We start from the raw sequence: 23,851 nt of genomic DNA on the forward strand, positions 1-23,851 counted from the left end.
TCCCTTTTTGGTACTGGCCCACCTTCTTCTTCTGCTTGTATTACTTTCGTATGAAGAATCTCACTTTTATACTTAGTTCTCAATCATTTTTTGGAGTTCTACTGTAGTGTCAAAGTTAAAATCGTTGCTACAGCTTTCGATGCTAGGACCTTAGATCTCATTTTTCCACGTTAACTGCAACGTATACGATACCTAGAATTAGGTGGCATCGCTACATGTCTGAATGTGTGTAGGGTGCTTAAACATTATACGAACCCCACGGTCGTCCGTGAGTCATGGCTCGAAAGGATGCGGCATTGAAGCGCTGCCGGCATTCCGTGAAAGGATTTTGAGCCAGTGCGGAAGACGACAATACGCGAGCGACAGTATCGAGTGGATCGCTTTCGTCTTATAAGGTTTCGAGTCCCATGGAATCTATAGCACAGATACCGTAAAAAGTCGTCTTACCTCGGTTATGTTAGACTGCGCTCTAACTGTCCTTCTGGCCGGCTCACTTTACCACGCTGCGAACTGTCCTGAAAGAATCTAACTTCTTTCGAACACTACGCTGTCGACGTATTATATTCTAATTTCCTCCGATCAGTTTAACCCCTTGCCTTGTAATAACGAGTAACACTCGTGACTCCAGATTAATCGAACAAAAATCAATGTTCCCCATGGATCGAAGACTGTTTTGTTGTTTTTAATCCTTTGCACTCGATAATATTTGATATATTATAAATATTCGTTATTTCCTGATGAAATATCGATCACATTATTTGCAATTGGCGTACAGAAAAATCTTGCATAGATTAAGAGACAGAACTATTTTATTTTTATGTTTCACGTGTTGGTACCTTACACAAAATTTAAGCAAAGGATTTATTTATTGCAAAGGATTAATATTTCACCTTCAAAGTGAGGATGTACTTACAATAAATGGAACATTTTTCAACGTTTCTTGCAAATTGTTGATAGTAAAATTAATTAGTCGAGTTTAGTCGAAAGGAAAATGATATGGCAAGAGGATTTAAGGTTAAAATGTTTCAATGTTTGTAACAGTATCTCGCAGCCGGTGTATCGAATATGTGTTTCGTCTTATAAGGTTTCGAGTCCCATAGAATCTATAGCAGCAATACCACAAAAAGTTGTCTCGCCTCGGTTATATCGGACTGTGCTCTAACTGTCTCTCTAACCAGTTTGCTCGTGCTCACTTCCAACTGCTCTAGGAGAATCTAACTTTTCTCGGACAAACCGCTATTAAACCGATTTAATTGTAATCGTGTATTTACTAGTTTGCTCTAGACAATTCGAATTTGTTTTTGTCTAACACTTTCGGGGGCGTTTTGAAGCATTCTAATATACTTCTAGTCGAATGGAATTCTGATATGCTTTAAAACATTTTTAATCCGCAATAAGTCTCTTTGATCAGCTTCGCGTGGCTGTAACGCCCTCGTATCCTGTTTTAACGCAATCTAACTTTCTCAAATCTGTTTTAGCGCTGTTTAATATCCTCGAGTTCGTACTTGTCTGTTCTGATACTCTTCAAGCTATTTTAAGCTGCTCTAACACTCTCTAATCTGTTTTGGATCGTTTTAACACTGCAGAGTCTACAGTTGAGGACATATTATCCAGGCCCAGCACTTTCTAGTTTGTTTTAACTAGCTCTAACACGTGTAAATTCATATTAAATTGCTGTTATACTGCCAGATACATTGTTTATCAGTTCTAATACTTCTGTTTCATGTTTTGCGCAGAGAAACTTAAATCAATTTTATAGATACTTTTATTTGATGCTATAAGGGACGAATTAATACTCAATAAATTTGTCAGCCTTCCTTTGTTATCTATTCGTTAAGTCTTTTATGAAGTGAATGTGTTCTGTTTAATAAACTATTGTTGCTATAGACACTATTATTTAAAGGGCGATGGTAGTAAACTTATTAATATATTTTCAACTACTCTAATGTTCTCGTGTCTTATTTTAATCCTGCCTAGCCCCTTCGAGTCCGCTCTAATATTTTAATATTCTCGAGTTTGTATTCGTTCGCTTTAATACTCTCAAGTTCACTTTAATCCCTTCTGACACCCTCTAATCCTCCCTAAATAGTTCTAACGCTCTAGGGTCTAACACACTTAAGTCCACATTAACTCCCTGAAACACTTTCCAGTTCGTTTCAACCCGCTTTAACACTCTGTAATTTATTTCAGCACACTCTACCCAGCTCTATTTTATTATAGTATAATTTAGCTCACTTTAACCCTAATCAATTTAGAGTTCAGATCTTCTATAGACCTCACCCACACCACTTATGGTCATCCGAATCCACTTTAATCCACTCAAATCCTCTGTAAACCTTTCTAATTTGCTCTAGTCTACTGTAACATGTTTACTGTAGTTAATTCTACTTTGTTCCAGTCCATTCTGGTTTGCTCGTTTTAGTTTGTTATAGACCACTCTAGCTTATTTTAAATTGCTATATTCCGCTCTACTTAGTTCTTTAGTTGTTTCTAATTTGCTCGAATCTATTCTACTTTGTGTTAGACAGCTCTAATTGATTTTAATCCACACTAGTTTAATAGTTTCTACTCTCCTCTAGTTTACTCTAGTCTACTTTCTTCTAATTTGCTCTAGTCGATTCTACTTTGTTCTCGGTAGCTCCAATTAATTTTAATCCACACTAGTTTACTAGTTTCTGCTCTGGTTTACTCTACTCTGCTTTTCCTAATTTGCTTTAGTCTGTTCTATTTTGTTTTGGGCAGCTCTAATTGATTTCAATCCACACTAGTTTACTAGTTTCTCCTATAGTTTATTCTAATCTACTTTTTTCTAATTTATTCTAGTCTACATTACTTCGTTTTAAGCAACTCTAATTTTTTTTAATCCACACTAGCTTCTAATCTCCTTCAGTTTACTCTAATCTGCTCTAATCAGCTCTACTCCACCTTAGCTTATTCAAGTACAATTTGGATAATCGTAATTCGTTCCGGTTTGTTTGAACCCTCTTCAGTTTCTTTTAATTTGATTAGAAAATTATTATTTCCGTCAGTGAATCGATATTTCAAGATATTTTATTATTCTGATTTATGGCACGTAACGCTCCGATTACTAGGGAAACGTTTTAACTTATTTTCATCATCGTTAATGCAGCACTTTGCCTTCGTTAGTTTAAATGCACTCAAGGATACAATAATGGAATCGATAAACTTCCTGCTTATCTAATCAGCTTTTATCGTTCGATTTGATAGGAAGTATATCGAAAGGAGAAAATGAATGGAATTAATATACGTGACAGGGTTGTTGTTCGATTTTCTATCGTGAAAAACGCCTTTCAATTGTACCTTTATGGCGTTCACGTGAATGTTAAGATTTATCGATACAATTTGTTTAATGTAATCACGAAATAAATCCATTAATTTTATTAACAATACATTATTCAAATAGGAAATCATACTAATAGTAAAATCTTTTAAATTAATCATTTTCATTAATAATATTCATTAATAGATTTGATTATTTACTTGGTAATAACACTTAATTTACTTAACATTTTTAATTCCGTTAACGTTCCCTGCATTTTATATTATACTTTCCTCCATTCCAAACAAATTTTATTCGTTCCAACGCGCCCAATTATTTTCCTCGATAAAATTTACAGTCATGAAAAACTTCATGGTACATGCCCAGGAAGATCACCGTGTATTTTTAATGATTTCAGGTGTTTGTGTTCCTTCTATCGTTTCTCGTCACGTTGCAGCAGGCACTTAGTTCAGGTTACATAAATTCTGTGATCACGACCATAGAGAAAAGGTTCGAAATCCCGTCCAGCCTATCAGGCGTCATTGCGAGCTCCTACGAGATCGGAAACGTCATTACAGTCATCTTTGTCAGCTATCTCGGTAGCCGCCGACACATACCAGTTTGGATAGCGATTGGTAAAACGACTGAACAACGTGATGCAACGCATTTAATCCCTTAACGCCCAATGCTTTCACTCGTAAATAAGATTCATAATTCGTTTTCTTCTTTAAAGATATAAAAAAAGTTTAATTTTTACTAGATCTTATTACCATTTTATTACAACACTACAATATCAACTTTTGTGTATAAAAATATACGCAGAATACCTCTTGCAACCGATAACAAATTGTTTACTTACAACTTACATAGTGAAAAATTCAATTATATTAGAAAATATAATAACTTCAATAAATGAAGTATAACAATTTCAGAAATATTCTCGCAATAAAGAAACCTATGTAATTTTATCTTTTATATAATTGTCTATTCGTAATCTTAAAGATTAATAAAATTTCGTAACATAAGCCTTGTATGTTATAAATTTCGATTTTACTTCTATGGCAATTTGTTCACGATTTTGAAATCATATAATAAAATTTCGTATTATTATTTCGTTAATTCGAACCTTCCAAATTGTTTGGAATATTTAATTTATTTAGTATATTTTATTAATTACATATTTCACAGTTTATTTGGAAAATGACAGGAAATAATGACTATCAGGTTGATTTTACCTTTAATTATCCGCTTGTCGTTTTTTAAATGAGACACTTTAATAAGTCTCATTAAGGAACGCTTCGTTCTTCCGTTGTATGCAATTTGGATCGAACATTGATACATATTTATAGATCTGGCAGAAGATCGAATGGCACCCGAGGTCTGAGCGTTAAGGGATTAATAGTATTATATTATCCGTTGACGCTGGCAATCGTTGCAATGCCGTAATGAAACCGAAAATTTCAGGCGCTGTTATAATGGGACTCGGATCGATGATCTTTATGGTGCCACACTTCACAGCCGAGCCTAATTTGATGACGGCTGCGAACAACTCTAGCTCCGACAACATTTGTCGGGGAGTATCTTTGCGCGAACAGGATATGGGTCTTGGTAAATTTCGGAAATATCATTTGTAAATTAGAACCGGTAACATTAGGTTGGTCATTTATTAAACATTGAGCTATCCTATTAATAATGCGGTTTTTTATATTTCTTTTATTTTTAAAAATAATGATAAACACCTTGTTTAACCCTTAGCACTCCGGATGGGTTTGTAATCTATCAGCAAACTAATGAAACTAATTTTTATAGTATCCCTAATGAAAATGAAAAATGTTACAACATTTCTTCGATCTTTTATTTTCCTTCTCAGCACAACATTTGGATGTGTGGAAAATCTAATAATTTTAGGGTAGTTTCTTTAAGATTCATTAAAATATTTAATATTGTAACTGGTGCAATATTGGAGCTTACAGAGTTCAAAGGGTTAAAGTAATTATAATTTATAGATAATGAAAGAGAATATGTTTTAGATTAAAAACAGTTCTGTTACCTTTAGTTTTAAAAAATAAAAGAAATATAAAACACCGCGTTATTTGTGAGATGACCCAATAACAATAGAAAATTGATAACTGAAGTTATAAACAAATATTACTCTACATTCATATATAGATTATTTACTAAATTTATATTTACTATACAAATGAACTTTGAAATTATCTACAGTTTATTTTTAACCGTACAGATTGTCAGCGTTAAAAATGTTCACTTGAATAAGTTTTTTAGAACGTGTCGTTTGACTTCAGTTGAGTTAGATCAAATTTGAAATTGAATTTCAATTGCACTGTTTACATTTAAATGAATTTAATATAAATGTTTCTTTGATGGAAATCAAATTTAACTGAAATATTTGAGAGTACAGATTTAAACGGATCTTTTCATTGCTTTATTTTCGTTTGAGGACGTCGGGCAAAGAATGTAAGACGATTTTCTTCTTAGGTCGTTTGTCGTCTGGATTATCATCTCCACCGTTAGCACCACACAACAATTTAAGAGGCGATAATTGCATTCAAGGATCCCCATCCACCGCTGGCCCTGTTATGTTATTTGTACTTGCTCAGTTATTATTAGGCTGTGGTGGTTCTCCTCTCTTTACTCTTGGTACTACTTACATAGATGACCACGTTCGTCCAGAAAGTGCTTCTTTATATATTGGTAAAGGAATAACGCTATTTAAGAATGTTCCTCTATTAAAGATATGATATATTAACTAATAAATAATTTATTATTTCTTCAGGTTGTATGTACAGTATGGCAGCCTTTGGACCTGTCTTAGGCTTCCTCCTTGGAGCTTACTTATTATCGTTTCACATGGATTCGTTTTCTGGAACTATTATCAGTATAGGTAGACAATCAATAAATACTTATTATTCTTTATTCGTATATAGGATGTTTCAGAAATAGCTGATTGAGCTCTGGAAAACTGTTACATTTACCTTAAGAATGAAGATAAATTATGATAAATTAGAGATGTTTAGATTTTTCAAAAATACAAATATTGTTATTATATCTTTCTGTATTAAAATAAAACTGTTACAAGATTAGTACAAAATTAAAATATTACAAAATTATTACAAGGTTATTAAAGAATTAAAAAACTATTATAGAATTATTACGAGATTATTACAGAATTAATGGTTCTGCTGAAAATAACTGTAATATGGCTTTTTCGACCTTCAGAGTGATCGCAACAGGTTTCTGCAGAAGGTTCGCTTATTTCTGAAACACATTGTACACCACGTGTAATACGCAATATTTTTAAACAGATCCAGGCGACCACAGATGGGTCGGCATGTGGTGGGGTGGATTTCTGCTCTGCGGTTTGCTCTTAATCTTAGTCGCCATTCCGTTCTTCAGTTTCCCGAAAACGCTGCAACGCGAGAAAGAGAAGATACGTATAATCGAGAAAAATAAATCGTCGTCGCAGAAGGAAAAAGAACAGTGCAAAGAACCGAAGAAAGAGAAGCTAGACGATAGTGGTTACGGCAAGGATGTAAAAGGTAAAGAAATCTTCTTTAAAACTTAAATAAATACTACACATTGAAAAACATATTATCTCAGATTTCAAGATAACTATTATTCCTCTAATAAACAATCCTCCTAAATATTCTTAATCAACTGCAGCATGTACAATGATAGTTACATACCACTAAAATTATTCAAAAATCAAGACACATTTCACACAAACATTTCGTGAATCCCATTTGTCATATAACACATTCGCTACCAGCGTCATTGTGACGACCGTAATCCTATATTTTACATAATGCAAATGAAATTAATCCTATAAATATTATTATTAGAAACTATAAACGACGATATTATATTTAAGAACTCAATGACTCGTTTCAGTTTTATTTTTCTAATATTTTCTTTAGAAGATTTATTGGATTGTAGAAAATATTATAATTGAGGAGACCGTCACCGAAATAAGCCCTGGTAGCGAACGTGATAATACATTCTACAAACACTTAACAGAATCCTAAGGACGATATTTTATCTAATCACTCGAAGGCACCCTGTGTACATCAACCCCCACAATATCAATTCACATACAGGAATCATTTACAATTCAAGTAAAATATCCTATTTCAGATATACCCAGAAGCATGTGGAGGCTCATGTGCAATCCGGTGTATGTGGTCACGTGTCTGGGTGCCTGCATGGAGTTGGTGATCGTTTCCGGTTTCGTGGTGTTCCTGCCGAAGTATCTCGAGACCCAGTTCAGCCTGGGGAAAAGCCAAGCGAGCGTGTTCACCGGTTCGATAGCTATACCGGGCGCCTGCATCGGGATCTTCTTCGGCGGGTGTTTGCTCAAGCGTTTAGAATTAAGGCCGAAGGGTGCGGTCCAGTTCGTCCTCGTCTCGAACATCATATGCCTGGTCTGCTACGGCCTCCTGTTTTTCCTCGGCTGCGACAACGTTAAAATGGCTGGGACCACTATTCCGTACTTTAACAGCAGCACGAAGGGCCCAGAGCCCTTCCAAGTAAATCTCACTGCCGCATGCAACTTCGGTTGCGAGTGTCGAATGACGGACGTCGAGCCCGTCTGTGGAAACAACGGTCTGACCTACTTCAGTCCATGTCATGCGGGCTGCACTGCCTTCAGTTCGAAATCGAATTTCACTAACTGTGCATGTGAGTAGCCCTCGTATGACCATTGTGTATAATCTCCGAGGAGATACAATAAACTAGTGAAAGTTCAGCTATGGAACTTATGAAGCTATGCGAACAGCTCTACTTTGAAAGCTTTACATTAACATGAAATATCGGTTCAATAAATTGTAGTTTATTCATTCATTTTTAGCTTTATTTATTTCCATGTAAAGAGATTGGAAAGAGGAATGGTATTATAGTTTCTTTATCTAAAACTTTTAGTCGTGCAGTGCAGTAGCTAAAAGGTTAAGCATTGAAAATTGAATGATGGAGCGAGGAGATGATACACGAGTTATTGTTTTAATAGGATTCTGTTTTATTCCGAATAGTCGGATCGATTAAATGTATTTATATATCTTTTCACTATGACTGTTGTATGTGTAATATATGATTTTGCTTTAACAGGTATACATGGAAACTTAACAATGTTGCCACCGGCGGCTCCGGAATTCGCAGAAGTGACAGTGGTACCGGTAGCGACTGCCGGCCCGTGTACTTCACCCTGCAGAACTATATTCCCTTTCTTAATATTACTTTTCTTTATGACCTTCATCGTCGCTATCACCCAGATGCCGCTACTGATGATAGTGTTGAGGTTTGTGTCGTATGGTAGCCTTCTTAGTGAGTGGCATTATAAAATTTTACAATTGAATGTTTATGTCGACACAGGTCAGTCTCGGAAGAAGAACGGTCGTTCGCTTTGGGCATGCAGTTTGTAATATTTCGACTGTTCGGTTATATACCTGCTCCTATTTTATTCGGCAACTTGATTGACTCTACGTGCTTACTTTGGAAAAGTACATGCGGAGAGAAGGGTGGCCGATGCTTGCTGTACGACATCGAACAGTTTAGATACAGGTACTTAATCATATGGTCATTACAATTCTCCTACAAATAATTTAACGCATTTTTTAATTTTCTAATTATTTCTTCATCTGTAATCTCTTAGAGAATTCTCTGTTCTTCGTTTTCTGTGCAAGACTTGGATAACAGACTATTAAAACACAAAATGGTCTCTTTCAGATACGTTGGTCTGTGTGCTGGCATTAAGATTTTAGCACTGGCACTGTTCCTCATTGACTGGTGGCTGGTTAGGAGGAGAAGGCAGTTGGAAGACCAAGCGCCGTCTTTCACTGTGAACGAATTCGTAGGGTCAATTATAAGTCTTGACAAATGTAAGTGGACCCATTTTTAGTATTTTCCGAGTAATAGTATTACAGTGGATGTTTGTGGACAAGTGTCTACGTCCAAGGCTGTGGCGAACAGTTTTGGCACTTGGCACTTTGGCACTAAACGTGACTATTCTAATGAACTCCCCTTTACAAATATGTTTTCGAAAAATTCTATCAACTGAAAACAAATGAAAGAAAAGTATTTCTTCCATTTTGGTACCTTTCCAATCTTGTACCCTTAAGTAAATCTCTGTCTGCCTCGACACGATCCTCTCTACATCAACTCGTAATACTAAAAGATAGAAAAAAGAGCTTAGATTTTCTAAATTCCATCGCGTGGAATGTTTCAGTGTTCGAGGAGAAGCCGCACCATCACAACATGGTGGACGGAGACGGTACTGCTCCGAGTTCCGAAATGGCCACACCTTCTTCGATTTCGTCGCCCACGGAGCCCACGAAGTCAACCAACCTGGAGGAGACCGGATCGTCGAATCAAACGCAAGATTCGACAGAATCGGCGAACCGATCGAAAAGTGCAATGGACGTCGAGGTACCGGACACGAGGCAAGCGCCCCTCGCCATTGAAGAGCCGGACGTGGAGGTGAAGCCTCTGACTGGTAAAATGGAGAACCATGCACGGAACGTTTAATGTTCATCTTATGTTAGAGGCTATGCAATTGATTCTATATCAAAGTGGGTGATACGCTGATCGATGGCAAATCATTTTGTCGTCGAAGCTAACCTCTAACGGTACATGTACCTAGAACGTACGTGCATTATTGATTTGTGCAATCCTAACGGGGATTCCCCCTTGTGACTCTGTGAAGAAAACGGGCTGGTTAGAGCGGAGGTGTGGATCCATGTATTTATGGTGCTAATATACTTTTTTAAAGAGATTTAACGACGAGTGACCATGTTTAAATTCCGTTGGAAGTATAAGTGAATCGTACATTCATATATTCTTGCACGCATGCAAGTCCGACGATATTTTTACAATGATTACATTTGCGTGGGAAGTATCATTTATGGTACGAAATGATTTGCCATGGATCTCCATTTATGGTTTGGCTATTTTTAGGAACTTATATCACTAGGGTGTACATTTTTACGATGATGCGATTCTGCAAGGTGATTTGAGTGATCCGTCGCCATACCGTGTCTCAATAATCGGTGAAAATATTTCAAAGATTCTTGAGAGTGATTTAATGACAAAGGCAGGTAAAATTGTTTGTTACGTGTTTTAATGAAGTTATGTTCCTGTTTTTACTGAATTTCTTTTTATTTAGTGATACGTAGTATGTATGAATAAACTTTTCTAATGACCTTGAACTGTACTTCTCGTAAAAAATAGAGTTTATGGTGTAAAAAGTATATTAGGACCTGTTTTATATAGTGTCAAGTATTCAAAACAGCTAGGTTTTCTGTGGAATTCCCATTACACGTTAATACCCGCGAATAACGCTCCATAATAGTAAGTGTTACTACATCACTACTGCTACAGTTATAATTATCTAGAGAAAGCATAGAGTATACAAACATGATATAAGATGTGACGCAAATACCATTTGAGATAAGGATCCAATATCACAGCGGAACTTATGATCATAATATTTTTAAAGTGAAGATCAACTCAAGGTCAATCGGCAAATACACATTTGTATTCACCTTGTCTTCGACTATTCAAGATTACCTTGAAATGTAAAAGGAAATAATTTTAAGCAACTTACATGCTTTTAATCGTCCTTTCTTTGTCATTAAATCAGCGTAAAGAATTGTCGGCATCATTAGACGCTGAGACGAACTGGTAACGGATGTTAAGGGTCACCCTGCGTATGTCAATAAATAGGAACATAATAGGTGAACAAAGGTGGCTCGTTTCAGACACGCGGAACGAGACGCGTTGTAACCGGTGTTTAACTAATTGCGAAAATTCGCGTTGTCCGAAACGAGTTCCGACGAAACCAGCCTTGAACGGTTTTGCGAAACAAAATAAACGAAGACAAAAACAGATTATAGGGAAAAGAAAGGGAAAAGCAAAGGCCAACAAGGACAAACGTTGTAAATATAAAAATTCCTGCCTTAAGAAATACAAGACTAGACAAACGTATATTTAAAACAGAAAAAAAATGTAATTGACTAAGTGATAGAGTTAACGATCTATATGAATATCATTGATTGCAGATCGAGAGCTGCGATTTATTTTATAACTAGTGGTTAGGCTTTCTCAGAAATGAAGTAGTCAATTTAACATAGTGATGTAAACGGACGACAAGGATCGTAGTTGACTCGTTTGCGAATACTTTTCAAACACGAATTGTAATGGCGTAACCGTTCCACTCGTTCTCGTTTTTTTTTTCTATTTGTTCGTTCTCTTTTGTTTTTGGTTCTCTTCTATCCGCTAGAGACCGGATTAACGAAGAATTAAAACTAGAAACCAAACGCTTGAAGACGAGCGACGCCTGATCTCGTATATGTTTTTTTTTTCTTTTATTTTTCTTCTCGAACGTGCATCAGCGGCACTATTTTAAGAGCTTTCCGAAAACATTAGCGTACAATCGGAAACGGAAATGATGCTTCGTCGTAACGTGGCGATGTTACTTCGTGTCCTACAATACCGAATGAATTCTATGCTTCCAAGCAACGAACGAACAGAAGAGAAAGGAAGAAAGAAAAGAAAAGAAAAGAAAAGAGAATCGCAAAGGTTTTTGTTAATGAATAAAAATCACTCGGCGAAATCAAGGGTCAATTGGGATTAAATGTCACTCTGAGACTCGTCTCGACACTAAGTTCTGGCTTTAACACCGTCAATAGCCCGCTCTCGTGATTGGTGAGCCGGGCGTCTACTTGTTTTGTACCTGAAAGCCTGTCGTATCAATTTTCGATATTACAAATGAAAGGTTTAAAGAAACGTGGATACAAAAGATGAAGAAAGAAAACAAATGAAAAAGAGAAAGAAAGAAAGAAACTATATAAACTCAGGAAAAGAGATTCTATAATGCACCTCTAACTCAAATTGATGGAAAGATATAAAGAAACTGGATAAATATGAATAGAGTTCTATCGCTGGAATTATGAAGTCCTAGCCTAAGAGAAAGTGAAATTATAAAAGTTATTTCAGCTCAATTTCTTTTAAACGAAAATACAAAAGACATACAAGAAAGAGAGATATGGAACTATACAAGACGTTCTATGAAAAATGTAAATTAATATTTAGGCGTTAATAATGTTTCATTTCTTTCCTTGCATGAGCCGATGATTTACACCATTTCACACACGTCGCTTTCGGTACAAAACCGTTCCACGGATTGCTTCTACGGTTCTAGTGTTAATTTTTACATAATCTCGATCAGTATACACTTAACACACACCATGTACACGCTCACACATACACCATTCTGGCAAAACACGTCACAGCATTTACTTACGTTAAAAGGAACAAAAAAAACGAACACTTATACCTATGTACGATAATCTCGCACGCTGTTTGGCCCGTCACTGTCAATTTTTCGAAGTGTAGTACACGCTACTATATTTTAGAGGCAATTTTGATGTTCGAACTCGGCAAAGAATTCCCCAGGATCCACTGTTCCCGCCATCCTCGAGACCGTGATGATCTCTCTAACTACATATTGTAATGCACTTACATATATATAAATACATATATATATATATATATATATATATATATATATACCTACTTTTGTGATATGAATCTCTATTGAACGGTGGACCCTGCGGATGCCTGTAGGGAGTTAACTAAAGAATGAGGGGAAAAAAGTGAAAGAGATAAAATAAAATAAAAGTGCTGTGAATAGAAGAAAAATACACGTCGAATCAAATTGAATTTACACTATGTCGATTGGTGAAAGATGTGTATTAAAACAGGGTGGATTACTAGGTGAGCCACTGTAACTTGATCTATTGAATACCCATTTTTTCCTAACTTATCATGAAAATTGAACGCCGTTATCTAGTTACAGTGGTGATGTGAATATCTTGTGGTTTATTTTAAAACTATGATATTAATATATTATTTATTAAAGGGACTATTAGATGAACGTAATATATAAAAAAAGAAAAATCATTGAAAAATATAATAGATTATAATTGATGAGTTTAATCAATCTAGTATGGTTAGCAGAATTGCATTAAAGTATAGCTTATTTTAATAATTCAGATACAATTAAATAAGAAAATCATTACGTGAGTATGTAGAAAGACTCAAATCATTGAGAAACTTCACAGTGTTTAATTATGATGACTAGTTGTCTCCAGATCCAAATTAAATTATGAATCTTACTTAATGTATTTTGATGTTTATATTATGATACAGTGAAATGGAAAAATGTTAAAAAAAACAGAGATTTTTTTGGGAATTATAGTAGAGTGTAAATGATACGGCTATTGTAGTTACAGAGTTTAGGTTGTCTGGGGAAAAAATAATAAATCTCTCCATTCTTGTTCAGTATTTTACTTTTTCTTAAGTCTCTCAGCCTCATTTGTTAAAAAGATTCCGATACTAGCCTTCTTCAGAATGTACGGAGAATAAGTAAAAAGTTCAAATAAAAGTAGACGCAACAATGGTTTGATCAGGAAATTGAGTTCATTGTCATACTACAAACCATCCAGGCTTCTTGACCTATCTGTAAACATGTTGTCGATAACATAACCCTGTATGCTACGCACCGTCCTATCTAACATCAACAAACACAGAGTGGAGAAGGTATCGTTAGTGCTGTGTAACCACTTTACTCGATCAGTTTATACTAGTTGTCCAAATGCGATATGAAAACACGGAAACTGTAGCCGATGTTGAATATTTCAAGCTCAAGGTCATTCGAAGGGTATGCCCTTGGAATCATCAAATTTTTGTCGTATATTTTAGGAACTTAATCGTCGCCATTTAATAATTAAAAGATCATTGAACTTGTTACTTTTCTCTCTCAATTGTATAGAATAAAATTGTTTTTTAGTTCATTCAGTTAAGATACAGTGGCTCGCTTTGTACAAACTGTTACAAGCTGCTTTCGCGGGATTTTTCTAGGACAGAAAAAAAACAAATAATTTTGCGACACTCGCTGCTACAAACTCCGGGACACACATCCAACAATTCCTTTATTAATTTTTACTGGTCAACTGAAAAGAAAAAATATCTGAAATATTTTTCCATGCATTATATAAAAACATAAATATGATAAAAAATTGCTGGTTCACTTAATTACAATTATACTCATCACAACATAATATTCTAATTAGCTGCTTATTGCCTACAACACAAAATTAGCATTCAAATGAATTTCTTTTCCACGATACACTGCTTAAAGCTACAAACATTAACAATCTGATTAAACAACAGTAAATTATACTGCACATACTCAGAATCTTTATGCAAATTCCAATACTCATAGATTATCTTACGATATACCAAAACAGAGTTAAAAAATGCAATTCGCCTACAAAGAATTCATTAAATTAAAGCGAAAAAGACCCCAATGGCGTCGCAAAATAAAAACCTTGTTACACTCGAAAAGATTGTCCGCGAGAAACGGCTTGCGAACCCTCATGAATGAATTGAATGTAATCCATCCTGTACATCTGCCAAGACACCGCAACTGTACATATAAGTAGTTAGAACAATTTATATCGAGCAATTGAAGTTAAAGATGGAGCGCGTGGTACACGTAATTAATATACGATAAAATAGATTTTATGTGGTCGCTAACTGTTAAGACAACGTTCCGTTTCTACGTGAAACCGCACGATTTAACAGGTGTAACCCTCCGGGAGGAGCGAATCGCGCGCGCGACCCGCACAATTTTTTCACCTGCGTTACTTAAATAATTGTTACGGAAGCCATTCTCTCACCTCGACAGCGCGATCGTTGACGCCCGTGTTCGGTCTATCAGACGAAGGGAAGAAAACGAAAGAAAATAGACGAACAAATCGCGTCGACGTTAATGTATCCTCGATACTCTGATTTCTTGTCACAGGTTTAATTTCGATTAGTATTAACTTGTCACCGTGCTACCGCAAACAAAATGAAAACAAAAAAAAAAGATGAAAGAAGAAATTACTGCTGCTACTATTACTATTAACGCTAGCGTCTTAACACGTTGTTGGTTTACGTTCACTTCTAACCGATCATGTATTTCTTTTTTCTCTTTTAGTCAATTCGAACGATATTTCTGTTTCGTCACGACTACTTGCTGTATGTAACATTCCCAACGCTACAGTAAAGGGGCAGAAAGAAAAAATGAAAGATTTAGTATGCGCGTGATTGCGTGTTGCGTGCATGTGCGTGTGGGAGAGAGAAAGTGTGAGAGAAGCGTTTTAAGTATTAGGTGGGAGTTCTAATAGATAAACGAAAATTTAAATTAAAGAATGTTGTGTACATAGATATTGACTATTATATACGGTAACTATAAACTGCTTATAGATGTAATGTATTTTTTGTAGGGACCATAATATAAGCAGAAAACAATATGAAACGTTTATGATCAGTACCGAAGAGTGATATGAAATTGCGACGGTTCTGTGTAAAGTTTATGAAAAGCAATACGTGGTTGCTTAGGGGAGCGAAAGGAGCTAGAGGGATTAGGAAATTATGAGTACGGAACAGGGACGAGCAAAAGTGTTCGACGGAACGGACAAAAAGATTGAGAGTGCTATGTTTGTTTATTTTTTATTATTAAGATTTTTTATTGTATCAGGTTTTAATGGGGAAATATGTAAAGTGAATTTTATAGGAAAGGGATTTTAATTTTACGATGTATAGATATAGAAGACAGAGGAAAAAGAAGCTTGAATCTTTTTGGGTTATTCACAATATTTGTTTCACGTCGGAACGAAATTTTGCTCATCTCTGATTCCAGAAACAAAAAGAAACAAAGCTCACAAATCAGGGGTATCGAATGTTTCGAGTTAACGAAGAAGGCGTTGTTGAATCGCAAAACGAGTTTGGCGAGATTGTAGCCCATTACATTTCGTTTGTGCAAATCGTTCGTAGAAGAGAGCTTGATGGCGCCATGATCCGTGATCGGCGAGGTTTATGATCTACATAAGCGATTTCGAATAATGAATGAAAGATGAAAGTTTTGTTGCTTATATTGTTTGTTGAAGAACGATTTCGAATTCTAATTAGAGCATGCGGCGAAACTGCTACAAAACTAATCTTTTATAAGCAATTATAACCTTTGGTCAGATTATAGGTTAGGTTGGTCAAATTAAAGCAATCCTTGCAAAGTATCTGGTAATACTACTTTCAGATTTGACTGCATATCGATAATTAATGCTAGATACTGTTAAATACTTTAACCCTTTGTCCGATGATTTCTTTCACAGTTGTACTTGGTATAACTACTTTAGAAAAGGGTTAAAGGGCAAGTTGCATAGTAAATTCGTACTCAAATTGTTTTTCACTCTAGCAGAAAATTTCATTGCAAACTTATTTGTTTTGGTACATTTTCAATTATAGATCTGTTTTCTTCTAGTAGCAAAAAATTCAACAAGACTTACAAATACAAAGATTCAAGCGATGGCAACCAAATGAGAAAAGTTCTTTAACATTCATGAAGTTAGAGGAACGACTTTCTCTTATTAGAATATGCGGCGATACTACGTTTTAAATAAAAAAAGAAAATAAACACATATCGAGTTTTTAGTACGTTTATTTTGTTATTTTATCATTTCCACATTGCGTGTTGACAAATGTCGAAGGTTTGTTTTTAGAAGTGTACGGTATTTTTATGTGCTATACTTATGTGGACGTAACGAATATTAATAGATGTAACGAGAAGTAATACGTTATACTTTGTGAGATCCAATATTTCAAACGAAAAAATTAAAAAAAGAATGTTAAACATATAATCAGAACATCCATTATTCCCGTATTAACAATCTCATGTATAAACAAATATCCATTAACAAGGAGAAAAAATATTTTTGTTCGCTGTTCTTTGTAGGATAAATACGAGATTTCGAATTGTCGAGAAAAATTCATTTATTGTTCGAAGAAACTGCTGCCCGTTCCCGCGAGGATAGAATCTCTTCTGCGAATGAATCGGAACGTTGAATCGTACGGAACTGTTTTTTTTTTGTTGCTGTTGTCGAAAACGGTGAACGAAGTACAGACACGAGAAACTCAGTCGCTCAAGATCACTTAACCCTCGATCGTGTTATATTTTTATCGTAGACTAGGTATACGCGCTGATTTTAAACCATTATCACATAATATCTACAGACGAAGGCTAACGAAAAAATCGTAAGAAATAACGATTTCATACATTTATATTTTAGATACTTTTATATCATTTTATAATGTGATCGAATTATTTTCTCCATCTTAAATATTTTTCTTTCGATGACATTGAATCAACAATGATACAAATATAAACGCTAAGTGTAAGCACTATTCGTAAGAATCTAAACGGTTTATTTTTAGAAGTTCAGCCATGAATTCTTGAAACTTTCATTGAATGAAATGTTGATAGTTAAGTATTTATTGTAGTAAATAAGCTAAGTGAACGTTTTTTAAAAGCCAGAGTACACTCTGCGTTAAGATAAAATGCTAAAAAAAAAGAACGATTAACCTTGGATGTTCGAAAGCGACTTATCGAACAGCGTATGGATAGACGCCAATAGACACCATATTGGATGTTTACTATGAAGTAACACTTTAAAGTAAAATCTAATGTTCCTAAACAAACAAACCGTATCTTAAGATTGACATCTATCGTAACGTTTTTTTACTAGATTCGATTCTGTAGCACGCACTTTTAAATTTTGCGACGATAATTTCGAATCATTCTTAACAATAGGCCTAATGTCCCATCTAATATTATATCGTTAATCATTCATTACTGAAAATGAAAAAAAAACGTGTCACGTTGCACGAAACTTTTATCGATAGAATTAAAGAGGTTCATAAAAAACGATCATTTCGAATTCACTTTCATTTTAAATAATATATCATTCCACCGTACTCAAGTTCCGCTGAAGCAAATGTCAAAGTATATAAACACATGCAATCGTGTGTTTGAATACGAATCGTTTTTTGTGACTCAAACTAAACCAAACATATTTTACAATTGTGAAAAAGTGTTCTTGAGCGTCTGAGTTCATCTTGCCTCGGCCATAGAAAGTTGTTGCAGGAAAAAAGTCTCGCATTCGATGAATGAAAGATGGTCTCGACGCACCATTAAAGTTTTATACGTTCGCAAAATCTGTTCGTACGAAATCGCGCGGCATGTGCAAGCATTTCAAGCGAATTCCAAGAACTTTGATTCGCCGAGCCACCGCTAGACCGTGGATTATATATATTTAAAGCGTGCATGATCGTCGAAGACGCAGTTCAATATTAAGTATGCCAATAATTCATGATGGTTTCAATGGGATTGAACTACATATTTAAATTTAGAATATCTAGAATAGATCGGGTCTATCGTTTAGTTCCAATAAAACAGAACTTCGAAATTCTGATAAATTTTAATTTAAATTATTTAAAAATTTTGAAATAATTTGACTTAGATTATTTTGGAATTTTCAAATACTTTAATTCAAATTCTTTTAGAATTTCTCAATATTTTAATTTCAATTATCAAACAATTCTTTTAATGTTATCAGTGAAAAAACCAAGTGTTCAATTCATTATAACAATTTAAACCCTTGGAAAACAGAATATTACTGATTGGTACGTTTAATAACAAATATCACAAAGCCTAACGCAAATTTTATTTCACTCAGAGTCCAAAGGAATCGCTGATCAAACGAACGGTCTGCACTTTATTCTCAGTTTCCAGAAAAGATCTACGTTCCCCCAAACATCCGCGGTCTAGCGATCGCTGATCACAATGCTCGCAGTTGATCGTACGAATCACCGAAAACCGTTTCATTATCGCGCGTATCCGCGAACAACCGTTTCGTTGCGCCGTGTAACTTTGGAACTATGCCTTAAAACGAAAGAAAAATTTTACAAAAGAAACCAGAAACAAAGAATGCGTGTAACACATAAGAAACGCGTGACGATGGTACAAGCGGCAAGGAAATCAATGGTGATGACAAACGCTGATAATTTACGTGACAGAGACGAAGAGAGTGTGCGTGAGAGAAAGAGGTGAAGAGAGCGAGTGAGCAAGCGAGCGAAAGAGAGAGTGAGAGAGAGAGAGAGAGAGAGAGAGAGAGAGAGAGAGAGAGAGAGAAACAGAGAGAGTGTGCGTGAGAAAAAGAGAGAGAGAGCGAGAACGAGAGAAAAGAGAGGGAAAGAGGGAGAGAGAGAACGAGAGAAAAGAGAGGGAGAGAACGAGAGGTCTATATATAGAGATTATATAAAAATAATGTTAGACGTAAGAGAACCTCGTATTCGTCGGTCGTATGATTTATCCATCCCCTTTCGTTTCGACTCTGATTTTCGATCCATCCCCTCGTCGTTCGTCCCATCCTGTAGAGAAGTAAATATTGTCGTGCGTGCGCGGTCAACGCTGTTCTTTCACGGGGAAACGTTCTGTTCTCATATCAGACTACTCTGAATCTCTTCCTTAGATCCAGGACCGAAAAACACTTTGTAAGTCGTTGTTAGAATTTCAAGCGATCGTTCGAACACCGATCGATAGAGGGACGGCGATCGTGATTATGATGATCGTTGTGTCGGTACCGCCTTTTACTCGACTCTCATCCGAACTTAATTTCTTCAGAAGTAAGGCACAAACAATGTATTTACAATGAATAAATGTTTTGAAACCTGTTAACCGAAAGTGTTTGAACATTTTCCTGTTCTCAATTTTACGAGATGGATCCGCGACGATTGATTTAACAGTAGAACCACCGAGCAGTTTCGATTAGATTAGGTCGAATCGACTTTTTGAAATTTCTCTGTAGAAACCTCGAGGATGCATCTACTGAGATTTTAATCGATTCGCAATTCGGCTGGCACATCGCGAAAACCGTTTCTTTAGTAGTTTCTCGGAGAAGCATCTGTAATTTTTTGAATAATTAAAAAAGGAAAGAATCAGGGACTCTCAGGCTTTATTAAACACAGAAACTATTAAGTCTTGACTCACTCTTTAGTTCAAGAAGTTCTAAATCTCATAAAATTGTTTTTAATCAACTGTTTCCGATTAATGATTGTTTCTCAGCAATTAATTTTTAATGTAAATTTTACTTAAATTCGCCCTCGTTATATATTTATAGATTTCCCATTGTTGAGGCTTTCACTAAGGAAAACGAGATCACTTTTTCCGCCATACTACAAAACTATTCAAGGGCATTACTTTATTAACGCCATGTTTCACTACTAATTACAGATTTGACGTTCAAATGCAATATGTTGTTTTTTCAAATCGAAATGCACTTCTATTATTTCTGTGTTGCAAGTGTTGTATAACTGTATTGATAAAACTAAAAGATATCCCGAGCCCAGCCACAATTTTCTTTTATTACATTTTACAGTACTCATACTGACCTACATATAACCCGTTGCTGCAAAAAAGGTGAAATATCTCCATTGCCAAGCGAATGAGATATTCGAACGAGATAATTCCACACAGTTCTAACATCACACCTCCTTCGTTCTTATCTCCTATCTTACTAATCGCTGTCGGCTCCCCTTTTCTTCCTTGAAAACAAAAAAAATCTGTTTACCAGCACGTGTACATTTTATCCTGATATGACGCTGCACTTTCAAACCTCCAACAATAAGACCCATTTTTAGAATTCCTTTCGCAAGCATGCCAGGAGCATCACCGTGTTTCTCGGAATTCCTCTGATATCAAACGATAATCTCGCATTCTGAAAATCATTTTAATCTATGTGAATCAGTGTTATTTCACCTTTAAAAGCTACGTATCGGTTTATCGACTCGCTTTGTTCGATGATGTAATCAGTGCGCGGAGAATTACGTCTGCTTAGAATAACATTATGTGACCAGTGCCCTCTTATCCTAGAGGTGATCTGATCCTATTAAGGAACTTCAATACAACCAATCGATTTCGAATTTTTGCAAGTTATCGACGTTAATTATTTCAGTGTACGCTTATTTAACCAGCTTCGTGTATCTTTGTAATACAATTCATTTAATTGTTATTAAAAAAATTGATGTTCATTTGCTGAGGGTAATTCCGAGGAAGAGTTCAATTGTCCTGCGCAAACAATTGATAGAATTATGCTTCTTCATTTGTCATTTGAATTCTTCTTGATGATTTTGTCAGGAAATGATTAAAATTTATTTAGAAATTAGATCTGGTGGTCTAATTCTTTCAATTTTCATTGAAATGCGTTTTAATGCGATCTTGAAAATTCGAAGTTTAAAAATAGGTGATCGCGATAGGTATTCGTGTAATTACGTCCATAAATAACCACTTGAATATTTATCAAATAATGTTTATAAAATTCAATATGCGTCAAATTGACGCGTTCCGTAAAGTTAGTGTTAAATATAGTTCTATAAAAATGGCTCTACGTGAATTAAAATTATCCGGCGAAAGTATCGCACGAATGAGCTACGGTAATAAATAAAAGAGAGCAAACTGCACATGCTCGCAGACGGTTATTAATTACCCATCGATGTGCTAGATTTAATTACACCGCCGAGTTGCATTGGATACTGTCATGCGACTGGCACGCAATCCGCCAAAAGGTCGTCATAATTTGCGCAACGTTGAGTAATGAGTTTGAAATTTTCCTGGAATACGATGGTAATAATTTCTTTCAATTGTATGGTCGTTGAACGCGATAACCAAACGAGTTAACACTTCATACGGTGTGCAATGGATTTAGCTGATGCAGTAGCAGTGAATCTTCAAATTATATATATATATATATATAACGATATATGAACATGAAATAAATGTAAACGTAAGCATAACAAGCGATGTGTTGCAATTTATAGGGCGAGGTTCAACAAGACAGCCTGCTGATATTAAACTTGACCTTAATTTTATTTGTTGCTCGCATGATACACGAATCATTATTTCCGAGAAAATTGTTTCATCGTCAAGACTTCAAAGGTAACAGTAAAACGCGTAATTAGTCAAGCTACCGAAAATCAAGATAGTTTCGCGAAATTAGGGGTTGCTTTCCCTGAATCGGTAGTAATTTCCTGGTACAGGAACCACAGTATAATATAGACGAAACATGCGATATGCTTAAAAATAACCATTGGTTGCTATTTATTTCCTCTATTATTCATGTTGAACTGTCTACGTGTTTCTTCGCAAGTGCAATGCAGTATAAATCGCTTTTACAAGTAATGGTAAATAAACTTTTTACAATGTTATTCTACATCTCATATGAAAATTGAAAAATATTGTGCACGAAATATAATTTACTCTTCGATACAAAGAAAAAATGTTTCCGAATCAATTCTATTCCTTTTAATATTGCCTGTGTATTAGCACTAGAACTACTGACCAGTAAAATTGATTGTTCTGCATTGTCTTATAAAACTTATAAAAATATATTTATCGAGTTCTCAAGTTCCTTATATTCTAGTTTGTATTTATCTAAATCAATTTCGTGAATAATTTTTGATTTGAAGAGACCCAAAAGGGATCATTTTGACCCATCTGGTAGTTCTAGTATTAACTTTTACAGTTAGAGAAGGTGACTTCCGGTATAAGAAAATTAAGCCATGCCAGGTTACAAAAATGATATGAATAGTCTATATTAATATAATATTTATTTTTTTCTACACAAGACAGTGTACAAAAAACACATACAGTCTCATGAAATAAATAAAAACAAACAACCAAAGAAAACGTGACATAAGTATAATGAATGATTATACTAAACTTCCAAAATAAAATTCAATTTTCGGTTCAGCTCATTTCGTTAGACTCGCAGTCCCAAAACGTTTCCGTCGAAAATAATTAAACCACAGTTTCTATGTATACATAGTTCCTCCTGAATAATCATGATCTATTCAATACAGCAAAAAAGCATCAGAAATTTGTAGAACATCGATATCTCGAATGCAACTTAATACAACATTATTTCTACCGAAGGTGTCAAAAGACATCTGAAATTTTCACTTACAATTATTTCCGAGTTAAATCATTTGTCCTGAATTGAATTTTGGACATTTCTTATAATTAATTTTATAATCGTTACTGAAAAGGTCGAATAGTCAATTCAGAGAATATGACTAAACCCGGAAAATAACTTTAATGTAACGCGTTGAATGTTATAGGGGTCACCGGTAACCCCCAAACAGATTGAATTACTATAGTTCACTCAATTAAACGACGATTATTTGAAAACATCTCTATACTATAAATAATGCTACCTAATGCGATTACATTCAACTTGATAAACGCGCCATAATAATAATATAATACAATCGAACGATTCAATATTGTTTTCCATTTCGTGTATTTTGCTCTCTGAAATTGTGCGGCATTCAACGCGTTAAAAATTCCAAAGGTATATTTTGACACCTTCTATGGAAATATTGTTAACATAGAACAATCTTCTAAACAATTTTCCATTTCGTGTATTCTGTTCTCTGAAATCGTGCGGCATTCAACGCGTTAAAAATTCCAAAGGTATCTTTTGACACCTTCGATGAAAATATTGTTAACATAGAACAATTCACGCGTACACCCACTGACCGTTCAAATCTCCCGCCATCGTTGGCGCCAGCCAATGACGCGCTGGGGCGATCGCAGCTCCCTCTCGGCCATCTTCCGCCATTTCC

The 23,851-nt window shown here is 35.2% G+C and overlaps 1 protein-coding gene across 3 annotated transcripts in view; it reads left to right on the plus strand.

The window, feature by feature from the left end:
• The window catches only part of LOC116426241 (Organic anion transporting polypeptide 30B), a 109,960-nt gene extending 89,756 nt beyond the window's left edge, over positions 1–20,204 (plus strand). For all 3 annotated transcript variants that reach the window (XM_031974925.2, XM_031974926.2, XM_076372496.1), the window contains 10 exons: positions 3,699–3,915; positions 4,745–4,888; positions 5,777–5,992; positions 6,075–6,182; positions 6,604–6,837; positions 7,433–7,975; positions 8,399–8,588; positions 8,663–8,851; positions 9,017–9,168; positions 9,516–20,204. In XM_031974925.2, the coding sequence (XP_031830785.2) occupies positions 3,699–3,915; positions 4,745–4,888; positions 5,777–5,992; positions 6,075–6,182; positions 6,604–6,837; positions 7,433–7,975; positions 8,399–8,588; positions 8,663–8,851; positions 9,017–9,168; positions 9,516–9,814 (2,292 nt within the window). In that variant the 3' untranslated portion in view covers positions 9,815–20,204. The remainder of the gene's footprint in view (positions 1–3,698; positions 3,916–4,744; positions 4,889–5,776; positions 5,993–6,074; positions 6,183–6,603; positions 6,838–7,432; positions 7,976–8,398; positions 8,589–8,662; positions 8,852–9,016; positions 9,169–9,515) is intronic.
• Positions 20,205–23,851: the final 3,647 nt, after the last annotated feature.

This window comes from Nomia melanderi, chromosome 12 (genome assembly GCF_051020985.1).
Source record: "Nomia melanderi isolate GNS246 chromosome 12, iyNomMela1, whole genome shotgun sequence".
Classification (NCBI taxonomy): domain Eukaryota; kingdom Metazoa; phylum Arthropoda; class Insecta; order Hymenoptera; family Halictidae; genus Nomia; species Nomia melanderi.